General features: G+C 39.2%; 1 protein-coding gene across 4 annotated transcripts in view; it reads right to left on the bottom strand.

The window, feature by feature from the left end:
- The window catches only part of LOC132126291 (plasma membrane calcium-transporting ATPase 2-like), a 91200-nt gene that overhangs the window by 9134 nt on the left and 56160 nt on the right, over positions 1-25906 (bottom strand). The window contains exons 3-21 of one of the 4 annotated variants that reach the window (XM_059537469.1): positions 21715-21912; positions 20974-21231; positions 20367-20492; positions 19124-19249; positions 17934-17969; positions 15039-15218; positions 13274-13488; positions 12843-13085; positions 12200-12444; positions 11594-11822; positions 9607-9786; positions 9438-9525; positions 9172-9278; positions 8132-8323; positions 7305-7518; positions 6001-6212; positions 5091-5198; positions 3847-4029; positions 973-1174 (exon numbers count right to left, since the gene is read on the bottom strand). In XM_059537469.1, coding sequence (XP_059393452.1) covers positions 973-1174; positions 3847-4029; positions 5091-5198; positions 6001-6212; positions 7305-7518; positions 8132-8323; positions 9172-9278; positions 9438-9525; positions 9607-9786; positions 11594-11822; positions 12200-12444; positions 12843-13085; positions 13274-13488; positions 15039-15218; positions 17934-17969; positions 19124-19249; positions 20367-20492; positions 20974-21231; positions 21715-21912 — 3342 coding nt within the window. The remainder of the gene's footprint in view (positions 1-972; positions 1175-3846; positions 4030-5090; positions 5199-6000; positions 6213-7304; positions 7519-8131; positions 8324-9171; positions 9279-9437; positions 9526-9606; positions 9787-11593; positions 11823-12199; positions 12445-12842; positions 13086-13273; positions 13489-15038; positions 15219-17933; positions 17970-19123; positions 19250-20366; positions 20493-20973; positions 21232-21714; positions 21913-25906) is intronic. The other 3 variants (XM_059537468.1, XM_059537471.1, XM_059537470.1) reach the window with 3 other exon arrangements.

The following is a 25906-nucleotide window of genomic DNA, read 5'->3' on the forward strand; positions in this document are numbered from 1 at the left end:
AGAACACAGTGTGCTTTGGCATGTCACCCACTCTGTTCTAGAATAGGAATAGGCTCATTGAGTAATTGGATGCCTGCACTAAAACCAGTTTTCAGGTTTCAACTGATCATATGTTCAGATCTAACGCTTCATTCCAACTAGGTGTGACATGTCTCAACTAATTCTTCAAATAATCACTGACAGCTAAATGCTGTGCAAAGTGACAAAATCGTGACCAATGCATATTTGATGTATAAAGCACACCTATTTAGAGCTGCACTGCACAAAATAAATTATAGAAAAGTGTGCACATCCAACCCAAATTAATGAATGTGGCCAAATGTGTTGATATTTCACTGTCTGTGGCATTACACAGCAAAACGCATCAAAATTGTAACTAGCATCCATCAAAATATCTTGATGCGTGCCATTGTTGATATTCGCAACTTTAACATGGAAGATATTTTTTATTAGTATATAAAAATTGGTTTAATAAAATAATTTTATTGGTTTTACCCTTAATTGTGTAAGGGGTAGTTAGGACACAGTGCTAATGTAAACTGGGTATAAATAAAACAAAACAGAATAAAAGGAAAATAACTAAATGATTTCTCCTAATGAAAATCTAAATAATTAAATATGTTTGGCCATCCTGAAAAAAATAATAATAAATGTCCTAGCACTAGTAACTCACATGCAGACAACAACAAGGCTGTCTGCATTCAAATCGCACGATGCACTTTTTCAGGTATTGGAAGAAATGCAAAGTTAATGAGAAAGAGACAGAAATAATGAGCAGAAGGAGCTTTAGATGGGAGATTGTGAGGACAGACTAAAAAAATGAATGAAAATGAGGAAGAGAGATAGGAAAAGCAGTCTAAAAAAAGGGTGGTTACTGATTTACCGCAGGATAACAGGCAGATCATGAAAGCATTCAGCATTGCCATCATGCAACAGCACTGCTAGCTTGCCGGTGTGTTATGTGGCACTCACTGCCTGTAGTAGAAGAGGAAGCAGGGGCGGGCGGCCCAGCAGCCGCAGCAGAGTTGGCGGACAGGGAGGAAGAGGAAATCCCTACATGGGTGGGGCTAGAAACAGTTTTTGCATCGTTGTGCTGGCTAACCACGGAGGGCTGGCGACGCAGGGCCCCAGGCACCGCCGTTTGGCCCGTCTGGAATGTATAAACCACGTCCATCTGCAAAGAACAGGGAAAGGACGAGGGGAGGGGGGGACAGAGGAAGAAAAAGAAACAGAGAAAGACAGAGACCAAGGGGCCAAAATGATTGGTTAGAGCAGATCAATTTGTTATTTGAAAGAGAAAGAGAGAACATCCACTCATCCCACAGATAAAAAGTTTGGTTAGTACTGAGCAAGTCTGGCAGTAGAAGGGCTGGCACAGGAAGATAAAAAGGAAAGTTTTATGTGGAAAACTATTTTTTTTCCAGGAGAAAGGAAATGCTGTGAAGATGTCAGTGAAAAGAAAGGGAGCACAAAGGCTTTATGTAGTACTGATGAGTCTGAATCGTACTTGTGCCAATTATTTCTTTCTTTGTGTACCACTAACCATGCATGACAGATATAAAATAGAAATCCATGAGGATTTTAAAAGTGGGGTGGTGGGACGTTGGGCGAGGGGGAGAGATAAAAAGCTAATTAGTTGAGTACTGTTTTTGCGGTCAGTTCAACAGCTCGTGATCAGGAATAAGAGCGAAGGGGAGGGAGGAGGGAAAGAGGAGGAGGATGAGAAGACTGTTCGGCCTCTTTTTCATTTGGGCTTGGAGGAAAGTCTGGCAGAATTAACAGGGACGGTGATCTGAAACTACATGGGGTCCGAACATATCCAGGGCACATACACATTAAAACTCTCCCTCCCCTTCACACATTACTGCCCAATTAACTTACTTAGAAGACAAAAGAAGATAATGCAATGAAAATGAAAGTACACCATTTCAATCAGGCTAATATGGGAATATTAGAATAGTTTAGAATCATTTAAAATAAAATGTAATAAAGTTGGGTAAAAAGAAATACTTGTACTTGTCTTGTCTAGTAAAAATCTATGTAAAAACACATACACATTTTTTTATAACTTATTTAAGTTTAATGTCACTGGCAAATAGCTTTTTTTTTGTCAAACATAAAACTTAAACTAATAAATAAAAATAATCTTTTCATAAGGAGGCTTGAAAAAAAAGTTAAAAAAAATCAAAATTAAAGATTATGATGTAAATTTTTTTACTTGTTTTTAATTACTGATATGCTATAAGTGATCCCAAACTATTACATAATGGACTACTAAAAAGATAAATCAAAATAGATGTTTTGTCTTATCTTCAAAACAGCTTTTGCAACATGTTAAGAGGCGATCACATAAAGGGATAACCAAATGTTTTCAACATCACTTTGTAGGCTGTTCATTTCAGTTAACATACACTTCAAATCTTGTTTTTTTTCACTAACACATCAACGTATTGATCTTTTACTCTAAAATATTGATTGCAAAAACCCAAATGATATGATGAAAGCAGTAACAAAGAATGGAGAAAGAATGAGAACAAAACAGAAAAGGGTTTAAGATGATCCCATATGCCAACATGAATTCCCCGTGACTTAACCCATTGCTGAAAGGCAAATTACACATTTCTTAACGATACAAAATGAAAACAAAAACTAAAACGAATGTGTTGTTTTCAGAAGTGACAGGAAGCAAATCTACAGGGATAAATCAGGGCTTGTGGAATACACTGATGGTGGGGGGTTTACCATAGTGTTCGCTATAGACCATTCTTAATAGGCAAAGAACGTCCTCTCAGAAAGATCGCCCACCAACACACAGACACTCCTGGAGGATCCAGATAAATACATCTGTGAACCCTCTCACTGAATCCACTCATTGTTTGTGAGCTGCAACACTGTCATGTATGAAGGCAATGGAAAGTGAAAGGAGGTCCTCCCACACGGCCTCCTTCTACAGAGCTTTAAAAAAAAAAAAAGTCTGTTCCCAGTCGTTTCTTCTGTTGAAAGAGAGCAAATTTTGCTGTACAGTCCCTAGTTATCTCTAGGCAGGTTGTGCATATAGTCAGAGAGACATGGGTTGCCCCACTGGCATTTCAAGAGCGTCATCTCCAGGGCACATACTGCTTTTCAACCTGGGAGACCTAAGCAGCTCACAAGTCTTTGTTTAGTCTTAAGGGAGATGCTTTTCCACAAATGAACCCATGGAGATGCTTGAAGGCCACTAGGGTGATGTCTACACAAAAAGAGCCACCGGCTATCTAGAATGTTCACTAATAATGCCACTTTCAGCAACGCACATGCTGTTTGGAGCTGTAAATAAAATATGTATTTGTTGCTCAAAACCAATTAAAAGCAAACCAATGAAATACTAGAAAGGATTGCATTCATCAGAAAATTCTGATGATAATAGATTGAATACATTACTCCCACAGATCATATTCTTTTATCTAAGATAATTTAATGTAAGTTTTTCAAATCTATCGCTCTATACATAATTTACAAAATATTACAAAAGGAATAAAACTATAAAAATATAATTACGATTATAAATTGAGGATCTGCTTGACATTTTTCTTTAACAAATTCTGATACCATTTAAAGTGAAGAAACAAAGTAGCAAAGCAACTGTTAAACAAATTGACAATGGATCAAAATAGATCAAAAATATTAATAAACCACACATTTAATCAGTAAGCTGCCAAAGAGCAAAGACATTTTCTCCAAACAACGTCTACAGTGGCAGAGTTGTGTATAGGTCACTGCTGTTGTATTCAAGTCATTTCTACTCTCTCCTGGCACACCTGCTGGAAGAGGCAGGAAGGAAGAAGGAAGAAGTAAAGAGTAGCTTGCCTGAGTCTGGATGCGGTTGAGACCTCTGAACCATAGGATCTGTCCCCTGCGCATCTCCATCTCAGCAAGGTCAATTGCATCCGCACCTTCGGTTAGCTGCTCCTGGGCAATGTCCTCTTTGGGGATGCCATGGCCAGCCTCTTTCAGGAACTTGAGGTGGTGTGTGGGGATGGCAGAGATGAACTGGAGAATGAAAAGAGAGGGGGGAAATGGGGTCAAGTGATGGCAACTGTAGCTCATCAAATAGTCATTAGCACAGTGGTTGTGATTGTGAATGGCTTTCCGAGAACAGGATGCTGAGAATGTGGAATTCTGAATGAAACTGATGAAGTGACAGTAAAAACATACATTGTTACAAAAGTTTTGTATTTCAAATTTCAATACACTGAGCCTACACACTAGAAAGGGAAGGAATAAATAAAGAGAAATATATATATATATATATATATATATATATATATATATATATATATATATATATATATATATATATATATATATATGCCATCATCAACCACATTATCAACCACCTATGGTAGTTATTTCTGCACATCACTGAGACAACTTAATATGGAGTGGATAGAATGCACACTGTTTCTCCTCCACGTTTAAGTTCCCAGTATCTGGTTTGTGAGGCTGCACGTGTGTACACGCACAATAAATGCTCACATGCACAAACACCATCTGAGAAACCCAGTAGGAAATGGCTTATGTGTGATGCAGCTGCCAGGAGCAGCAGACGGCTTGCAGCTCTAAAGGCTTTATCCGTACTTGATAACGTCCCCAGCCTTTTGATGACCCTAACTTGATGCATCAGTCCTGCATACATAGTTTTAAATGTACCATAAGCATGGATGTATAGAGGCAGAGGACCGACCTTGTGCTGATTATAAAGCTCACAGCTGTCCGTCCTTTTTCTGAGCTGAACTTTGAGATGGTGGCAACTGCTCTCTGGAGTTGTGTCTGCCAGCCTCCCTCGTCCCCTCCCACAGGTTTGAAATCATACATGGCTTCACCTCCCCCTCCCCTGCCCTCCATGTGGGATTGAAGAGAGAACTAAAGATGTTCCACATCACCCACGCATGTGCATTCTGCAGTGATGTTTTCTTTATTTCCCCACTTCGAAGCTTGTAGATCCCGCTCTTTCTCACCTTGTCATTTGTAAATGCGCTCATTTAACTAATTCGTTGTTTTGAGGTACTGATTAGTGATGAACAATAACATACTGTAAGGATTTGCCTTACCTGGCCCCAGAGCAGCTCACCAACTCCTATGAAGATACACCAGAGCCACTGATCGATAGTGAGGGCCGTGCAAGAGAACGGCTTCCCTCCAAACTGCACTATGACTATCTGTAAAAAGGTGTATTCCATTAGTCCTGCTATACTGCAAAGAAATAAGCCACAAGAGACTTGAGATACAGCAATTTCAACATAGTTAAGGGGTGTTGTTTGGGTTAATTTAAAACCGTGTAGCTGTAGTGAAAATAGCTGCAACAAATGGCCTTGGGTGGATTAGACTTTTATAGTACAGTAGCAACAGCAACCTGATAAATGATTGGCAATTTAAGGAATTTAAAGGTCATTAGAGGAGTTCACTATTATCTGACATAAAATTAACATTGCTTGGAAAGTATCTTGCTTAAAACACATCAGTGGCTGGTTGCATAAACTACCCAGACTAGTATAACAAGTTAGTTATAATGGTTTCCATTGTCTTTATGTCAGTTACGTAAAAAATAATTTGAACACAAAAAGAAAGATTTTCAGACAATTATCAGTTCAGTTATGCAACCTAACACTATAATGCATCAAATGTCTGTATCTTGAGGGTGACAAACAGCAACTTTACATAACCATTTGTTGGGGATTTTTTTTACTTTTTTATTAAAAGGCTTCATTCCAGCTTTGTAGCCTATTTGTGGAAACGCGTCTAACCTTATCTAAGCAGAAACTTAGCACATTAATAAACTATTCAGTTGACACGCAAAGTGACATAATTTCACATACGAACATTTTCTTTTTACAGCTTTTGAACAAGCCAAAACTATCCCATTTTATAAAAATCATATAGTCATATACTCAAAGACATTGTGACAGATGACAATTTTATGTAATGTATATTTGCTACATTTAATTTCATTTAATTTTATACCTGCAGAGCAAAGGTTCCCAGAACAACGCTGCAGAAAATGGGGTTCCTGTAAATTCCCTCAAACACGTTCCTTTCTCCGTGGATCTTGCGGGCATTAATCTCATTGAAAAGCTGCATCATTACGAAGACGTTGAAGATTATGGTGTAGTGTTCAGATGGCAGGGAGTGCAGAGGAGCATTGCGGCCACTATCAATTTTGAACAACTTCTCACCTTTGGGCAGAGAAAAATGGTGTCCGTAAAGGTATCATGTGAAAGTTTAATATCTATTTCAAAATGTAATAGTATTGCATGTAAGGAGGAACACTGATCTCAATAAATACAAGCTTAAATACAAGTGTACTGTCCACTAAGACAGAGTATTCAAACTCTGCTGAATGGGGTCTTCTGTACAGCTGTTCCTTAACCCAGGGACACTGTAAATTTGTGATCAACTTACTAAACTTTTTTAAACCATTGTACAACATGGGAACATGGTTCTTCACTTGTATATGCTTTAGGTAATCTGTGATGTGATCTATTGCACTGCAGGGAGCAAAGACTAGGATTTACAGATATTTGGCCCAAAACTGTCAAGTTTTCTCTGTGAAAATTTGAGTTGGGATGGAGACCTTTAACTATTAAAATAGGGAAATAAAAAAAAAGCAAGGCAGTGAGTTTTTAGCTTTAATTATGGCATGGACAACATTTAACGTCAGAGCCTACAGAGTTGCAATAAGGGTCTAAAATTTTTACTTCTAGATTCACAAAAACTCAAATGTATATTTTATTAAAATAATATATCAATTTAGCAAATAAGCATTGTATACAAGTCATGTCAAGAGAGACAAACCCTCAGATCCATTTGAGATGAGACAAGAGGTTTTTGAAGGTTTTTCTCTAAAATATCCAGTACTGACAATTCATGGTAAAACTTTCGGGTGCTTGAGGTAAATTCTAATGCTTTGAATATTGCAAATATAAATACTAGTTGCTAAGCAACCATACATCCCATACACAAAATGCAATCAGCAATAGGCCCTTCCCGCATGCAAAGTTTGATGAGTTTTCACTATAGTTTAAAGTGCCATAAAATTAAATAATAATTATTATTATTGAACCAAATTCATTTGGACTTCATCATGAAGGGGGAACTTGTGGCCTAGTGGTTAGAGAGTTTGATTCCTAAATGGCTGCCCACTGCTCTGGGTGTGTGCACTTTGGATGGGTTAAATGCAGAGCACAAATTCTGAGTATGGGTCACAAAACTTGGCTGTATGTGACGTCAATTTTTTTTTTTTTTTTATGAATTCAGAATCCTCTTACCAGCAAAGAGAAGAGTAAATGTGATAATAAGTTGGTAAACCGCATGACCCAAGATGTTCTTCATCATAGTCCTGGAAATGAGTGGCTTGTCTCGTCCATAAGGTCTCCTCAGCAGGAGCGCTTCTGTTGGGGGTTCTGTTGCCAGAGCCAAAGATGCCAGTGTGTCCATAATCAGATTTACCCACAACATCTGAACAGCTTTAAGTGGAGAGTCCTGCAGACAAAACAAACTGAAGTGAGACTCCACAGAAAGATTACTACAGTATTGTCATACTTAATGTTGTTAGCCAGGGACACAACAAGTCTAGCTGGACCCATATTATCCAAAGCCTGGCACCAGCACTAAATGGCCTCAGAATGTTTCTGTAAATACACAATAAAATACTTGGCTTGTAGAGTTCTGTTATTATGGCACATGAACTCTCCCACAATGCCATGCTTAACTACCAAATACTCTTGTGTTTATACTCTTGAAACCCAGCAATTTATTTTTGTCTTCTGTAGTGGTAATTTCTCGGAGACTACTTATGCTGAAGTCTTAATATTTAACTTAAAGAGGACACCGTATTCAAAGTACTTTTTTTTTTTTTACCTGTAGCATCTTGCCTGAATTTTGAATTTGATAAATTACTGGATGTGCTCTACATAGGACCAAACCAGAATGTGAAATAGCAAAACTGTCAAAATGTGAACATTTTTATTAGATATCCTCCCCTCAAGATTCATACTTCTTATTTCAAAACACTATTATAATTAATAACAATTATAAGACAACATAAACCTACATGCTGAGTCCCAGGAAGTTAAGTCAAATGATGTAAATTTACCTGTGTGATGCATGCTCCAGTGAAAGCAACAATCACAGCCACTACATTGACAGTCAACTGAAACTGCAGAAACTTGGAGATACTGTCGTAGACATTACGCCCCCACATCACAGCTTTGACAATACTGGTGAAGTTGTCATCAGTTAGAATGATGTCAGAGGCCTCCTTTGCAACATCTGTACCTGCAATACCCTGTAAGACAAAGAAAGCAACTTAATAAATATCAGAGCAGTCTACATCATGAATAACTTCAGATGCAGGTTCATTCTTGAGAGTGGAATGGTTCTTGTTAAAATGAAAGATGAAAGAGAGAAAAACACAACATAATATTAACTGGGCTTTTTCTTGGCTTAGGATTTGTTTTGTATGAAGACATTTAAGCTGAATTAATTTTCAGAGATATGACCAAAGTGGCAGTTGTGTGGGTGTAAACAGCACAGTAAATTGATGACCCAAATTAAACCATATTTTTTACAGCTTCATGGTGTCTATTTCTGTAATAATTTACTATACCAGCCCTCATCCTAACCTAATGTCCTTCAGTCGGCAGTTAGCACAGATGCACCACCAACTGCTTTTGAAACAGACACTCTTAGACTTAAGACGATATACAGTTCACTACATATAAAATGCATTTATAAAAGCACATTAATTATATCCTTGCTTAAGTTGTGGAGTCATTTGAGCAACAAGCAGAGGTCAACCACTTATCAGCTAGTGCAGCATGTTGCGATGATGCCCTGAGGCATTCTGGCTCGGCAAGAGATACTGGGCAGGGATTAGCTCACAACCTCTGTGGATAAAGCAATTTATGCTACAGTATATCACTGGCTGCCAAAACCTCATCGAACGAGCCAGACACTCATCCGGCAACTGTCTCTCGCAATAAAAAGACAAAACAGTCATTTTAATAGCAAAACCTAGTGGTCTAAAACAGCCGATCAAAAATTTTGAGTATATGCACAATATGCTTGGATAAAACCAGTATTTGTAAGAAAAACATCAGTGGTATGATAATGGGGGCGGGGGGCATGATTTACCATAGCAAAGCCAACATCTGCTTTTTTAAGGGCAGGCCCATCATTAGTGCCATCTCCAGTCACAGCCACCACCTGTCTAGTCTCTCCAACGGTGCTATCAATGATGCCTAAAAGACAACAACACAAGAACTAACCAAAAGATATTTGACATAGGCCTCATAACAATGTTAGAAGACACCAGCTCCCCTCCAGTGGGGTTTCAAACACTTTGTTTATCAGTGGAAGAGCGGACTAGAAGCTCACCCAACCATTGGTAAGGATCTTACCTTTAACCAGAGTGTGTTTGTCTGTTGGGGAGGAACGAGCCAGAACACGCAATTTGGGCCAGACCTTGTCCAGACGCTCTTGTTCAACCTAAAGATAAAGGCAACGCTGAAATAAGCACTTTCCATGTTGACTTCAGACATCTGCAGATAAAGCTCTGTAACTCTTTACCTCTCCCTTGTCATTGCGAATCTGCTGGTTGAAGTCTTTGCCCTCCAGGCAGATAAAATCCTCTCCAGGCAGCAGGATTCCACATTTGGTGGCAATGGCACGGGCTGTGTTGATGTTGTCTCCAGTGACCATACGGACAGTGATGCCTGCTCGCTGACATTTAGAAATAGCATCAGGAACCTACACATGGGAAGAACAGAAAGACCATTATTTGGCTTCATAAAAAGCATGTTGAGCAGCCTAACAGCCACTACCAAATCCATATCTACTCTGGTGCTGAATCTGGAGATGTTTTTCACTTCATCTTAACTTGAATGAAAAAAAAATGCATGACTAGTGTAGTCTGATTCACGAACAATTGATTTTGATCGAATTCTTGTAGTGAATCGTTTAATGCTCATCAGGAGCAGTTGTTTATTAAATTATTTAACAAGACAAATTTCTTCCTCAGTGTCATTGCTGGCCTGAGATCAGTGAGAGATGAGGACATTGCAATCGCTCTTGGTGTGGCATCCTGTCAGCTTGTGGTGTGTGTTAAGCGGTAAGGGGTACCGAGATGACCTAACACATGAAGGGGCTGGATCCAGAGGTTTGTGTGTGTATGCTGGAGTCCTATGTAATTATCCACACTCAGTCTTGCAATGAATCACACCATACCCGTAATTAGAACCAATAAGCTCATTTATTTATAGATAATTAAAAACCTCCCAGTGTTTCCATGGACAGAGACGCTGCACAAGTGATACATGCAAAAAACATGATGCATGATTCAAAGAAACTAGTGAGTGCATTAAGACTTGACTCTTGCCTTGCCTGTGACAGCAGAAATAAACTTAATCTACAGATGGCCCTGATCATAAGTGCAAGAGTCATTTTCACTAGGACAAAAAGATTCAAACCCATCTTATTACTCCCACATGGCTCCACGACTTCATTTCAAAGCTGTAAATGATCTAGTGCCACTGTCATGCTATAATATAACATTGCCCTAGTCATCAACTCAAACATAAGACTTAGGCTTTTTTTATTAGATCAAAGTGAGGTTATTGTTAGAGAAGCAACTATGAAAGTCAGACTATTTAAGACTGGGTTAAAAACAGAGTGTCTGACTGTATTGTAAATGGAAAGAAGATGACAACTGATTCAGCAAGCAGCAATATTTTCAACACACCAATTAATTTACATTAACATTTCCAGGACTTTTTCAGTTGGTTTATGATTACTCAATAAGGTCTTTAAAATATAATCTAATATAAAATCACAAAAATCGCTATGAAATCTTTACAATCACAGCAACTGGAAAGAAATTTCCTTGACCTTTTTAAGTTTGTCAGCTTTCATGACTGTGACTTTTTCATGGTAAATTCCCTAAAAATCCCAGGTTAAAATTTACCAGCTATTCTTTTTATTCCCCTTGATCCACTCATAATGATGCAAAAACGACATTCTTAACAGAATATATATATATATATATATGTTGTGGACATACAGAAAGGATGATTTTTAAATCTCACAGTAGAAGATAAAATGAATCTTACCACTCAAAAAAGCCTGCATGAATCATTTTGAACCTAAAGATCAGTTATGCATTCCATTATAGAATTAAATATGCCACCTGATTGGAGGGAAACTTACGTCAATTCTGTACTGATCCAATATCATAATCAAAAACAGCACAATCACCTGTCATGTACTTATTTTACCACCTTTAGTGGATTTAGGTCAGTTTGTCCTTTCACCAATAAGGCTATTCCAGTCCACACTTTCACATAGTGCTTGACACTCTGCAAATAATCCATCATCACATGATAATCACATTCAATACAATTTCATTACACGAAATGTGGCAGGTTGCCCCACCCCCTAATGCTTGTCATGTGTCATTATGAACGGAGGTCTGAAGTATACAAATCTCCAGCCCATGTGAAGCATGTAATTTTGGCACTATGGACAATTAGCAATGAGCAAATTGGACAATTTCACTCACCTCAGGACGAACAGGGTCTTCAATGCCCACAACACAGATGCAGGTCAGGTCATTCAGAATGTCAGCCTCGTTGTCCCAGTCTGGCTCTGTTGTGAAGTCCCTCATGGCTACGCAAATGGTCCTTAACCCGTCACAGGCCATTGGCTCGATCACTTTCCGCACCATCTCATCCCGATCTTTGGCCTTGAAGACACGTGACTGGCCTGAAGCATCAAGGATATATGAACACCTGACGGAAAAGAGAAGATTTTTATAACCACTCAAAACTACATTTTGCTTTAAAGGAGTAAGATGCAACAAATGAGAAAACAGACGAGAAATTGAAAAAGGGGATCATATCTTTTTTTCTATTAACTTATTCCCTTCACCTCGATTAATATTTTTATTTTTTAGCTGATGTACCTTTAAGAAGAACCCCCATTAATGCTTCAGGTTTGTGACATCAGAAAACCAAAAACTTCAGAACTCATTCTTACTGCAGTCTTTTTGGACTGAAAGTTATGTTTACCAGTATATCAAACTCCTTTATCTCTAAACAAAGATGAAGTAAAATTGTATTTCTTAAGATATGAACCCTTTAAGAGCTTGAGAATTCATTTAGCATACTTGCGCAGGACAATCTCAGAGGCGCCCTTGCTGTACATTCGGAAGCCGGGACCACTGGTGTTCTTTAGTACGGTACTCATGCTCTTTCGGGCGGAGTTGAACGTGTAAACCTTATAAAGATTTTCCTCAGGAACTTCATCTCTAATAGGCTGATAGTCTCTCTTCAGGTCCAACACCAGACCAAGAAGGGCACATTCTGTCTTATTACCCACAGGCCTTGGCAGACCTCCCTCCTTCTCTGAAGGCTATGGGAAAGAAAGATAAATCATAAATAACAGGTAAGAAAAGTTAAAAAATACACATTACATATTGTCAAAGTACAGTAGTCAACATTTGAAGTGGATCAAAACCTTTCATCAAAGCTGTCCTAAAATCAAAACAAAACCCGTTTTTGATCCGATTCAAATGTTGACTACTATAGTGTTAGTTAACGGTAATAACCCTGGTTCAGAATGTACACATGCAGAATAATGTCTATGGGCACTGTGTTTGTGTGCACCACGTTTAAGACAACCCACCAAGTAATACAACTTGCTTCACGATACATCAAATTCTAATTTGACAACCCTATAATTAATAAATAAACATAACTAAACAAATAATTTATTCATCGCTATCTCATTTGCGTATGGCTAATTCTTACCAGGATCTTGGTAGTGTAGGCTGAGTTTATGGAGATGCTGTTCACCAGTAGCTCCAGAGTCTCTGGATTAATGGCCTCTGGTTCAGGAATGCTTTTATAGTGTGTGTCACCTATGTAAGCCTGCACCACCGTCATGCGATTCATAGTCAGCGTTCCAGTTTTGTCAGAGCAGATGGCTGTGGCATTACCCATGGTCTCACAGGCATCCAGGTGCCTTACTAGGTTGTTGTCTTTCATCATTTTCTGTTGAGGAAAACAGAAATGAATGTGGTTATACTTGGGGAAAGGAGTGTGCTTTAGTGTGTGCAAAGATTAGATTAGCACAAATGTAAACAATCAAGTGACATTTACTGACTTATACTCATCTGGACACCATCAAGACATTAACAAATTACAGGTTTGAGTTGCCAAACTAACCCAGAGGCTCTCACCTTGACGGAATAAGCCAGAGAGATAGTGACAGCTAGAGGCAGCCCCTCAGGCACGGCTACCACAAGCACGGTCACACCAATAATTAAAAACTTCACAAAGTATTGAATGTAGATTGGAGTGCACTCTGCGGTCCACTCACGGCCCTCGATACCAAACGTTTGAATGACAAAGTACAGGATGAGGATGATGACGGTCATCGCAGACATGATGAGACCTGCCAGAGGAGAGGGGTTTTTAAAACCAATACGGCACAGAGGGAAACAAAGACTCCTGACATGAGTTTATAACAGCAACAGCAGTGTCCTGATGTGCTCCATCTGAATGTTATTTGATTGGGTAACTCTAGGAAGTAGGATAATTAGGTGAAACACAGCCCAAAGGGACAAGCCTGTTTCCATTCTGGTTGACACGGTTTCTTTAAGCAGTAAGTAAAATAAACCTTGGGAACCAAAATAACTAATTTACGGAAATGACGTCTAAAGAAATTAATGTGCTTTTGAACACATGGCTAATTAGTATAAATGTTTTGCTTTAAAGCTGCACTTTGTTTGCTATGGCAAATATGGCAGTCATCTTAAGCAGAGTTCAGACTGCACGATTTTAGCCCAGTTTTTGGCTCGCCGACAGGTTTTGAGAAATCGCCGACAAATGCCCGAAATCAAAGGCAAATCGGTGCTCGTTCACACGAGTGACAATCACACAGTGTGAATGAGCAAAGACGCGATCTGAGAATATCGCCGACGAGTCGCCGACGCCCGTGAGATATTTGCCATGCTAAATATCTGGAACAGTCGGCGATTCAAAATCATGCTGTGTGAAAAGTGTTCTGACTGAAAACTACATTGGCGATGACCGACAGCCAATGAGAGAGCAAGATACAGAGCAGCGGGGAGTTCGGGGAGGAGTTACAAACCACAATATCCTCGCATCTCCCCAAACATTTCCTCCTTCATATTATTCTTTTCTTTTTTTTTGTTTTCGCTGCAAATCAGCGCACAGGCAATTTGTATTGCAAGCTTCTTGCGGGCTACCATTTTTAATTATAATCCCAGTCTCACGTGAGAACTTCGGTCTTGCACACGTGATATCGCGTTGTTTCCTTGTCAAATCACGCGTGTTTGGTTGTGAAACGTAGTTTGCGTGCCAGACAGTTGTTGGCGATTCTTCCTATTGTAAAGTCATGCAGTGTGAAACCTTCTGTCGCCGATCCATCGTGCAGTGTGAACACAGCAGTGACTGAATGCTGGCCAAGATAGTCATGCAGTGTGAAAAGAACAGTGACCCGACTACTTTGAAAAAAGTGCAGTCTGAACTCGGCTTTAGAGTCATCTGATGTAGCTACAAATCATTTGAAACATGTTTTACGAAGTTCTCTTGATTTCTCGGTTTAAAAAAAAATGTATACAAAATAGAGATATTATAATCGAGATAATACTGTATCTTGGAGGCCTTTTAAGTCATTAAATTTCACAACATATATTAAGAAGAATAATTTCAGCCTAACAGCTCTCTAGTAGATTCAAAATGTGAATCAATCAATATCAAATGTGAATCAGTTTTAGAAAACAAATTCACAGGGGAAAAACAGACTCAAAACTATAAACTTTAACATTGCTTTTTATACTTTTAAAAGCAACAAAATATCAACGACAAAATCAAAGCATGAAAAACTCTTGGGAAAGTGATATTTAACCATTACAGAGATGGTATATGGAATATAAGTTTATTGGGCACCAATGACGCTCAGTTGTGCAGTTTTCTTACCTGCTTTTCCAATCTGAACAGCTAGCCTGGTCAGCTTGCTCTGAAGAACAGACTTTTCTTTCTTGGTGACGTTGACCTTCTTTTTCTCTTTTTCTTCTTTCTCCTCCTTCTCCTCTGACTCCACACCTTCCTCGCTCTTCAGCGGTTGGATCTCCAGAGCAATGCCATCCTGGGTCTTAGCTGTGGAGGTTGATTTTTAAGGAGTGGTTATGGGAACAAGGAAGGAACATGCCAAAAAAGAATGGAGGGAGATGAGAGGCAGGGGGAATGGGGGAAAAAGGGAAGAGGGGAGAGAATGGGCAGTTCAGTAACAGCTAAAGGGCAAGTCATACAGTGGGTTCCTAGAGAGTTATACAGAAGAACCATATCAGAAGCACTTGTTTAATGTTAGTGAGACTTTGCTTGAGTGAATCTGGGCTGCTAAAGAGGAAACTTTAAATTCACAGAGCCATTCCTCGGCAGGTTAAGGTGGGCATGGTGAATTAAATAAGACCCAAACAGCACACAAGACGTTGCCATTGGCACTGAACAATGAGCTACCCCTTTATAATACCATTAGAAATATAAAATAAACTATTAGGTGTGTAAACCTCAAATAGCAATGAAAATATCTTCTCTATTTTATTATCTGATTAGTTTAAATTAAATTTACCTTTTATTTCTCTTATGGTTGTTGCTCGGGAGATTGCATCTGTTGATGTTCAACTCACTTTAAAACAACTTACTGGACTTGTGCAATATTGTACTACAATTAACTGCACCAAACTGAAATAGACATAAGGGAACTATACATTCGTCGAAAAAAGACATTATCAAGGCAAACCAGCTGCTAGTTAAAAGAAATGTTGGGAACTTTGATAGTTTTAATTCAATTATGCTACTTGCAGGGATAAAATGACATATTATATTACCCAATTTCCCACTGAAATAGAAACTTAATGGAGTCGAAGATCCAATTCAGCCACTTTGCTGTGGATAGACATTGATCCCTCACCCCCAATTCCCATTAAGTCTCCATTTTAAAAGATACAAGGAGGCCAAGTCATTTTCATTTTGCAGTTAGCCTATGTATCATCTCAAACGTGGTGTGCAACAGGCTGAAACTTTGTAGTAGTGGAGTTTGAGAAACAGTTCAAGAGCCTACCTGACCACCAGTCACAACAAACAACTGACCAGAACTGACAGAGCTGACCAGAACGACCACACATGAATCGGAGATTGATGGACGGACTGACTGTCTGACTGACAATATGAACAGAGGCACGCACGACGAACAAGAGAGTGATTTACAATCAACTTAAAAACAGAAAAAACGGTCCAAACAGCCAGAAATACAACCACCACGAGAAAAACAAGGACCAAGAGGAAGACAAAAAAGATCAGAGATATTCTGGTTTATTTTTCCGCTCCCAAAAGATAGAGTGCGGTACCAGAGAAAGAGGTTAAAGGAGAAAGAAAAGGTCAAATTTTGACCAAGAGAAGAGTGTACGAGACAGCATGAAGTCCTGAGCCACACCCTAGAAAGAAGCAACAGTGAGAAAAACAAAGAGCTAAAGTAAAGGAACGGACAACAACAACAATCCACAGCCGGTCCATTTTGCAAGGGTGCAACTCCCACATAAGCCACGCCCCTAAGCATTACATTCACATCATAAAACATCTATGAAGCGAGGAACACATTGTACTGGGCAATGTGCATCTGTACAAAAGCTCATGGATGCATATAAACAATAAATAAGTCAACGTGAGACCCAGTTCGCAACACACTGTTCTTGCTATGCATTTCAGAGTGCAAAAAGGACAATACATTTAAAAAAAAAAAAAAAAAATTAAGGGTTGGACTTAATTTTATCCATCCAGAATCGATTAGTGTGTGAAAACATGACAATACCATAGAACTAGCCCTGAGCATGATTAAATCTTCTAAAATAGCTTGTTGGCTAACACTTAAAAACTAGGGGAAGACATTGCCTTCACATACACTCTGTGTTAAACCAATACCAGCTTGTGTGTTTGAGACCAAGGGCAAAAGGAAGGAGATCTGTGCAGACAAAATGAGCAGCTCTGTCTGGAGCAGATGCTCAGTCCCTGAGCGCTACAGGGGGTGGGGTTGGGGAAGGGGTTGTTGGGGTCAGCCAGGGCAGAGTGGGCAGACTCTGAAACACAGTACAAATGTTCACAGATGGCCCAGCCAAGCACAGAGAGATAGTTGCCTTCTGAAAAGGAGAGGCATCTAAATGTCACATTAGTCAAAATTTGTATCTACAAAAAAAGAAAAAAAAAAAATTATACATGCAATCATTCAGGTTGCCATTGTAAACATTCACATATGACATTAAACAATGTTTTATGCAAGGATGGTCGACTAACTGTCCAACCATCAGCTACTCTAGTCACAGTCTTTGACTTGTCTAGACTTAAAAACGTTCTCTTTAATTGTTGCAATGCATCTCTCACTATGGCATATATATAAAAAAGAAGAAGTGAACGCTGACTACACTACACTAAGAAAACATAAGTAATAAAAAAAAATTAAAAAAATTAAAAAAAATATATATTTCAGAAAAAGTACAAGAATGGCGTAAAAAATTTTTTTTTGAAATTAATTTTAGATTCATCGCAGTTATTGAAATCGACTGACAAGCTCTGTATAAAGAGGAGCTGCAGAATTGCAAAGTCTTCTGGCTGCTTAGTGCCGTTTCCAGCAGGTGAGAGTTGCACCCTTTGATAGGTAAAGCGAGGCGAGAAGCTCCCCCGGGCTCAGCAGGAAGGGGTAAGCAACAGCGTGAAAGACAGAGAGAAAGTGAGCAAGTGAGTGAGTGGGACTGACACGAGACTCCGAGACTTGCTGCTGAATGGGGAGGGGGGAGGGGGAGAGGGAGTGGGAAAGGTTACCTTTGTTGCGATTTTCAGGGGGTCCTTGTTTTTTACCTGTTTAAAACGAGAGAGAGAGGGCGGAGGGCTGATATAACATGGCTCAAAGTAAAAAAACCAAAGACAGAAGAAGAAAAGAAAGAAACACAACAACAAAAGAATAAAAACTAGATAAGTAACAATACATTACATGAGTATACGTGGGATTGGATGTGTCATCTATAGAAAAAGACAAGGACTGGAGGGGCTTTATGCAGGGTACACTGACGGCTCTGTCATTGTTTTTGACTGTGGCATACAGCTGACAAAACCTCTTTACAATTTAGCGGTTTCTAAAAATGTCCAATTTTTGTTCGCTTCCATCATGAACTATGATAATGCCAACAGGATTTGGCTAAAACCAAAAGGCAGTTCTCTCAATTTCCTTTGGCAAAAGCATTCAACAGAACTATACTTTTGAACAAGAGGGGAAAGGGATAATTACAGCAATTATCTAACTAAAAGACAATGACTTAATTGTCATTATAATAATGAATATAAAAATATTCCAAGTTTTAGAGCTGTTCTTTTAGCTATTAAGGCAGTGAGAGAGGAAACCATTTAGACCAGTCTGACTACTGAATAATGTGGTAACCCAACAAACAGAAACGTGAAAGACATTGTGAGCTGACGGTAGATGTTTGGTTTTTTTTTTTTTTTGGACATACCCTGGAGGACCAGGAGAGCTAGTGCATGCAGTAGGGACATACTGCAGACAAAATTGGCGGTGATATAATACGACAAGCTTGACTGTTCAAATTATCATGATCATTTCAGTGTTATGCATGTAACATTTATGAAAACATTTTTTAATATGTTTAGCCAATTAGAAATAACTAGCTCAAATTTAGCTTAAACTAACAGATTTTTTTTTTACAAAAACAATATGAAATAAAAACTAAGATAAAAGGGTTAGTACCACGGAAAGTGACTCTGTATGTCTCCACTGACATACTGTGATCATTCCACAAATACAAGTCAGATTTAAACCTTGGAAGAGGATTTTAGAGCAGCGGTAGCTTTGGGGGAGGAAGACAATTTAGCAAATCATGTGAACAGCTCTTACCTTTGGCAGGCTGATGGTAGGTAACCTCCCAACTAGAGAGGTAGACTGTTTACTCAAAGAGAGAGGGAATTATCCAAATGAGAATGCAAGTATGTTCATTTCTCACCTTTCTTCACCTTCTTCTCCTCATCCTCACCGCCGGCGCCCAAGAGGGTGAAAATGATTCCAGTTTGAGAATTCAAACCAACAGCAGAGACCACCATTCGGCCAGATCCCTCCATCACATGAGTTCCTGAGAGAAAGCCATAGGAATGGTCGTGATGATACCAGTCAACAGTCCCATCATCATCATCATCATATAAGTGGAATTTAATTTTTCTTGATAGCAATTTTAATATCATAGCAATAACTATCATAAAAACTGACCGTAACTAAATTAATTGCAATTGCCAGCTTCAATTAAGTAATTTTTTTCAAAATTCTTTGAGCCAAATCAGAAATAAAGCCAATTAAACTCAGTGAGTGGTCTAGTATTTTCTAATCAGTACAACTATTTGATTAATATTAATACACTTCAATACAATTCATTCATTCATTTATATACTGTATATACTGTATATGACAGTAGCAAGGTAGACTAGGCGCTAAAACTAAAGTTAGGTATTAAATTGGACATCACGATTCAATGTTTTTTCCAGTTCTAAATGCTCTTCTGAATCCCAAAAGCAAGCAACAAACAGTGCTAAAATATATTAACTTTGTACTGTAGTGCTACCGAATAAAACATGATCCTAACCTTCATCTCAATAACAAAAATCTCAGCTTGCAGAGAGTGATTCATCTTTTCTGATTCATTACGATATTGGTGTTTGGGATACCAAGACCTCAGAGACTGTACATGAGTTTTAAAGCTTAAAGGTGTGCTATATATCAATAGTGCTCATCAACAGCTTTTGAGAGAGAATTCCCATTTAAGATGAAGCAGTCTTGGACCCAGAAATAGTATTGTCACACCTAAATAAGGTCTGTGTGCTTGAGCAAGGCACTTAACACCAAGGCTGCTCTAGGGGGGATTGTTTCTGTAGTAAACTGTAAGTTGCTTTGAAAGAAAGCATGTGCTAAATGACTGCTTACTTTCTAAATGACAATGCTTCAAACAGAAGCAAAGCAGCTGAGTGGCTTCAAAAAAAGAAAGAAAAAAGTAAAGCCTTCATGTCTATACCACTGAAGTGGGGTCTAAAAGTTATTTGAAATAACTTAATTATGTACATTTAAATTCTTTGGCTTTAAAAATTGTGTCGTCACTTTTAAAAGAATATATATTTAATCCGAGATTGTGGCTCCTTTTACGCCCTACAACAGAAGTTAAGAAGGGAATGTAACCAAGGAAAAAAGACAATCTATCTCACCAGAAAGGAGCATGGGGTCCTTCTCCAGAGATTTGCGGACCTGATCAGACTCCCCAGTCAGAGAGCTTTCATCAATCTTCAGGTCGTTACCCTGGATCAAGATACCATCAGCTGGGAGAAGGTCACCTGATGGAAAAGAACATGGGGTGGTGAATGACTGTGGGATGACTTGGAGACAGAGAAAGAGAAAGACACATTCAGCAATTCGGAAAGAGGAGAGGAGCAGAGGCTGATTTGGCGACCATGACAACAGATATCTCCTGTGGCTCTTGGACACCCCACGCGTCGCCCACGTTGCAGGCACCATGAGCAGTAGCGCAGTGACTCACGCAAGCCGGTAAGCATGAGTCATGAGCCATGCTTTGTGTCTCAGCTAAGACTGGTAGTCACATATGATCTGTCATATGAACTCGCCTCTTAGGTTTAATAAAAAGGCAAAGGGTTCTGGGGGGGGGGAGAAACTAAATGCCACAGCACTCATAAAACTCTAATATGGATACAGAGATCGCTGGATACAGTGACATGTCACATCTAGTTCCGTCACACTGTCGAGATAAATCAATAGGTTTACACTGTATTTCCTCTGTTCTCAGACATGAACTCTCACCGTATTTGATTTGTGCAATATCTCCCACAACGATTTCAGCCACTGGGATCTGGATAACCTGACCCTTGCGGATGACGGTGAACTTCTGTTCCTGCTCGATGCGGCTCTGCAGCCCACGGAACTGCTTTTCTTTACTCCAATCATTGAAGGCGGTCACCAGCACCACGATAATGACTGAGAACAAGATGGCAGCACCTTCGATCCAGCCTGCCTGGGCCTCGCCCTCATCCTCAACACCCCCAGATGCTTGGCCACAGCCTGGAATTACATAAAAACACCAAGAGAAAGTCACTAAACTAAACGTGACCTTCAAACAGTTTCATACAAAAAAAAAAAAAAAAAAAAAAGTCTCCTCTTTCCTCTTGCCAGAAACATCTTTTATCACACATTTACACTTCATTGACCTAATTTCCTCCTGGAGAACTTGACTGTCTAAGGTCAACCTTCTGGTTTGTGTCATATGGGTAATAGGAAAAGTCTGCAGTCACAGCCAAATTTAAATTCTACGGCATCCAGAGCGGTGCGTTTGAAAAAAAAGTCCCAAATGAGGCCGTTATTAAAACATAAGATGCCAAAATGTTGAGTCATTAATAAAGTCGGAATTAAAATGAAAAGCACTAGACTGCTTTCTGGACAGTACAAAAAAGGCATGCGCTTCAAATGGGTAGTTTGAGAGTGGGAAAATAATTCAAACAATATTGAAATGACTTTGTAAAAACTCTGTTTAAAGCCACTACTTACTGTCGTTGCCTTCCCCCTGTGGGTGGTAGAAGGACAGGCCGAGAGAAATAATGGCTGCCACCTCCAGAATAATGAGGGTGACATCCTGCAGGGCCTCCCATACCAATTGCAGAAAGGTCTTGGGCTTCTTGGGGGGGATGAAGTTTTTACCGAACGCTGCGTGACGCTTTTCCAAATCAGCAGGGTTACCAGAGAGTCCTGCAAAATAAACAAACAGTCATAGTTATTATTATTATTATAATATATATTATAATTGATTTGATCACACCTGTAACTCAACAAAATTAATATTAATGCAACATGTCTGAACTGTTACTGAACACAAGTCTCATTGCTTTATAAATACACTGGGTCACCAATATGAGGTAAAATTATTTCGCTTCAAAAGAGGTATTTTTAATCAGTGATTGAACTGTACACACAAGTAGTCCTTTCAACCTACATTCAAAGTGCCACCTTATTTGTAGCCTGTTTGCCTTTTAGACCACAGTTGTCACAGACAAATGAGATGTATCGATAGTAGCCAGTGACATTATTATTATTATTATTATTTTTTTTATTATTTTTTTTTTTACCTTTACCATTTCGTTTTTTTGGGGGGTTTTTTGCATACATAATTCAAAACAAAACTCAGAATTGGCAAGGATAGCAAGCCATCTAATCGCACGTCAACTTTCATCAGTTATTATGGTATTGGAAGAGTCATCGCACACATTCATGGGGTTATTATTTTAACACACACACACACACAATAAAAGCAGTCAGATATTTCTGCATTTCAGGTGGATTATCATGGATGTGTGTGTCAAGGTTTATAGGAGCAGCGGAACAATTAATCAGTGTTGAGCGCCTGGAGTGCTTGTAGCCGATAAGCCCAGAATATTGAATGAGTTTCAGCCTTTGCTTTAATCAACCAGAAACTAGTACATGGGGTTTGGGCAAAATAGACATTTATTTAAAGGGGTCACATGATGTGATTTAAATTTTTCCTTTCTCTTTGGAGTGTTACAAGCTCTTGGTGCAAGTCTCAAATCCAAAGAGACTCTTTATAAAAGAGTCAACCACGCCCTCCTAACACGCCCCCACATGTCTACGTCATGATGTGGGAAGATTTCCATAACACTGCCCAAATAATCACACAAAGAAAGAAGGCGTAACTATTATTCTCGCTGTTGCCACCGCTGCCATATCCTGGAGACGCTGTGTGTTTCATTGTGAAAGCGAAACTACTGTTTGGCCTTCAAAAAGAGGACACAACTAGAAACCAGTGGTTAAACTATTTACAACACTGTTCCAGAACAGTTCAACCCAAATATACAGATGTGTGCAGCGCATTTTATAGAAGATGAAGACTGTTTCCTGAACCAGTAACCTACAATGAGTCTATGGCACAAAGGCTGTTTCTATGAAGTTGGGCACATAAACGCACAAACCACATAAACGCATTGTATTACACCAAATACACAAAATAATGATTTTTTAGCAACATCATATTACCCCCTTTAAATGGATTTCGCACAGAAACCATTTTAAAACCAGGTTAGTCATTTTTCCTCTTTTATAGGTCTATACTTATGATTTCTTCCCCCCACTTTGTTATAAAATGTGCCCTGGCAAGATGTCCTCTGCTCACAATCAATCCTCGTTCATAAATTGCAGACAGATCAGATGTGATGGACTGCTTTCTGCCAGCATTAGGTCTTTGAAAAACACTGAATCTTGTCAGTATCGCTAAATAAATTATTATGCAACAGAAGAACATGGGAGACGGTGAGAGCGTGTGCACATTCTTCCTCAGAGACGCAGCTGCCCACTGACCAGTCTGCTGATGACTGACACTGCAGCAAGGCTTCCAGGGGGATAGAGAATGGAAAGCTAGCAGCTGAGATTTTAGATAAAAACCAGAGGATAGATACAATAAGAGCTTGGCCATATGGAGGATGGTTCTTATTAGGGGTGTAACGGTACGTGTATTCGTACCGGACCGTTTCGGTACAGGGCTTTCGGTACGGTGCACGTGTGTATGCACTGTGCGAATGCAATATTTTGTGCGCGTTCCGAAGTTGCGTGACGGCTGCTTCGCGTTTTCTGTGTCTTTACACACCAGAATCGTACCTGACGCGGCGCTGGCGTACTGCTGCTACTGTAGGTGACATAGAGGGAGGCCGCAGAGGCACCGACAGACCAGGATCTTGTCTTCACGACAACAATATCTACACTTCATGTTGAGCATAAATATAAAGCCTACTGATAAAGGACACCGTCAACAGTATTGACGGCAAAATAGACTATGTTTGACAGGTGCAATATGCCAGTGTGTCACCAGCCTAAGGTTTTCAAATGGCATCACGCGATTGTGAACATCACTACAACTAGGAAAAAAATGATTGTAATTCAAACGCAGCTCCCGTCGGCATTTATACAGACCTTTGCTCTTAATTCCGATCGGTCCAACGCAATAACGAAATCGGAGCAGGTCTAAAAACCGAAACTGTTGATGCTGCACTTTACACTTTGGAAAAGTTATATATATATATTTTTTAATATGAGCAGGCCTACAAGCTGGGATTGGTAATGCAGCACTGTAATAATATTTATTTATATTTTTCATTATATTATATGATATTGGTTTGAGACAGAGTATTTTATTTAGTGGAGAACTTTGCAGCAGTATTTTATTATTCAAATTGTTAAAAAAAAGTTTACAGTAATAAACAACCTGCAGTTTAATGTTTGCATTTCTTTCCCTTACTGTACCGAAAATGAACCGAACCGTGACTTTAAAACCGAAGTACGTACAGAACCGTGATTTTTGCATATTGTTACACCCCTAGTTCTTACTGACTGACTTATTAAAGGGATAGCTCACCCAAAACTGAAAATTATGTTTACTCACCCTCATATGGTCAAAAACCTTAAAAAGACTTCATTTTTTTTTATATATATATATGATGTGTTATTTTAAAATAATAACATTGTTTTGGACCCCACTGACTTGTCGCATGCACACACTCACACACACAAAAAAAAAAAAAAACACTGTTTGAAAAATCGTTTCTTTATGTTCCACAGAAGAAATTCAAGAGAGATTGGAATGGCATGAGGATGAGTAAATTATCATCATGTTCATTTGTACTTAACAGATTTTCACTTGTCCGTTACATATTCATTTATTAAATAGCTGGACATTATAATTTAATTGTGCCTTTAGTGTAGCACTCTCAACCATGATAAGCAGTGGTTTAAAACCATTCGCCATAAAAATAAGCAAAAAATAATGTCCTGTAGATAATAAGCATGGTTGTGACAAAATATTTCTCTATCAGCAGGGTCCTGTTTGGTAATCAAGCAATCCTTCGGTTTGACCTCTACTCTAAACATGCTGAAGGTCAGAATTGATTTTCCAGAGATTGCCCCCTATCTTTATTTCTCCCTGTCCATTTATCTCTCGGTGCAGGCCAGTCTGTGAGTGATTTGTATGTGTGTCGACATTTACGGGATTGGGAATTAGGTCGAAAGCATCCTGGCTCTCCGTGTGGAAGTCGATGTGGCATTTATTTAAGCATTTCGAGGGTCTTCTACATCATCTTGAGTTCTTTATTTAGGCTGGATGTTGTTTTCATACCCGTCAACATAAACATGCGGTATCAGGACACAAACTAGGTGTATTCCCACAAAACTCCTGACTCACGTCAACAAAGACGACACCCGGCCCCGTCAACAGAATGGTTTCAATTTGGAAGAAAGCACTCGGCCATGCAAATCAGGTAAACAAAAGTCCCATTGTGGCCTAAGAATGGAAAGTCGAGGAGCACTCTGGTCTCAAAAATTGTGAGATGAAATTGTCCATCGTGATGCCTTAAAATCAAAAGCAAAAGAAACTAAATCAACATTATTAATGTGGTGATGTAAGGACTGACAGATGGAGGTCTCCATTCAAGAGATCATCAACTACAGGCACCTAAACATTATTCATGCCTTTATACGCTCTAGGCTAACAAGAGCTGACTGCCTCCAGACAACTGCAGTCACATCTATGGCTGAGAGTCTGTTGCCGAGGGCTGGTGTCAAGGTGACTGAAGTAAAGGCTTTGAAAGAGGATGCTGAGGGGAGACAGTTGTGATGGTAATGGAGGAGATCATTAATAGGGCCGCAGAGCTCAGCGGGGCCAGGCTGACAACCAAGCACAACA

Source organism: Carassius carassius, chromosome 44 (assembly GCF_963082965.1).
Source record: "Carassius carassius chromosome 44, fCarCar2.1, whole genome shotgun sequence".
NCBI lineage: Eukaryota > Metazoa > Chordata > Actinopteri > Cypriniformes > Cyprinidae > Carassius > Carassius carassius.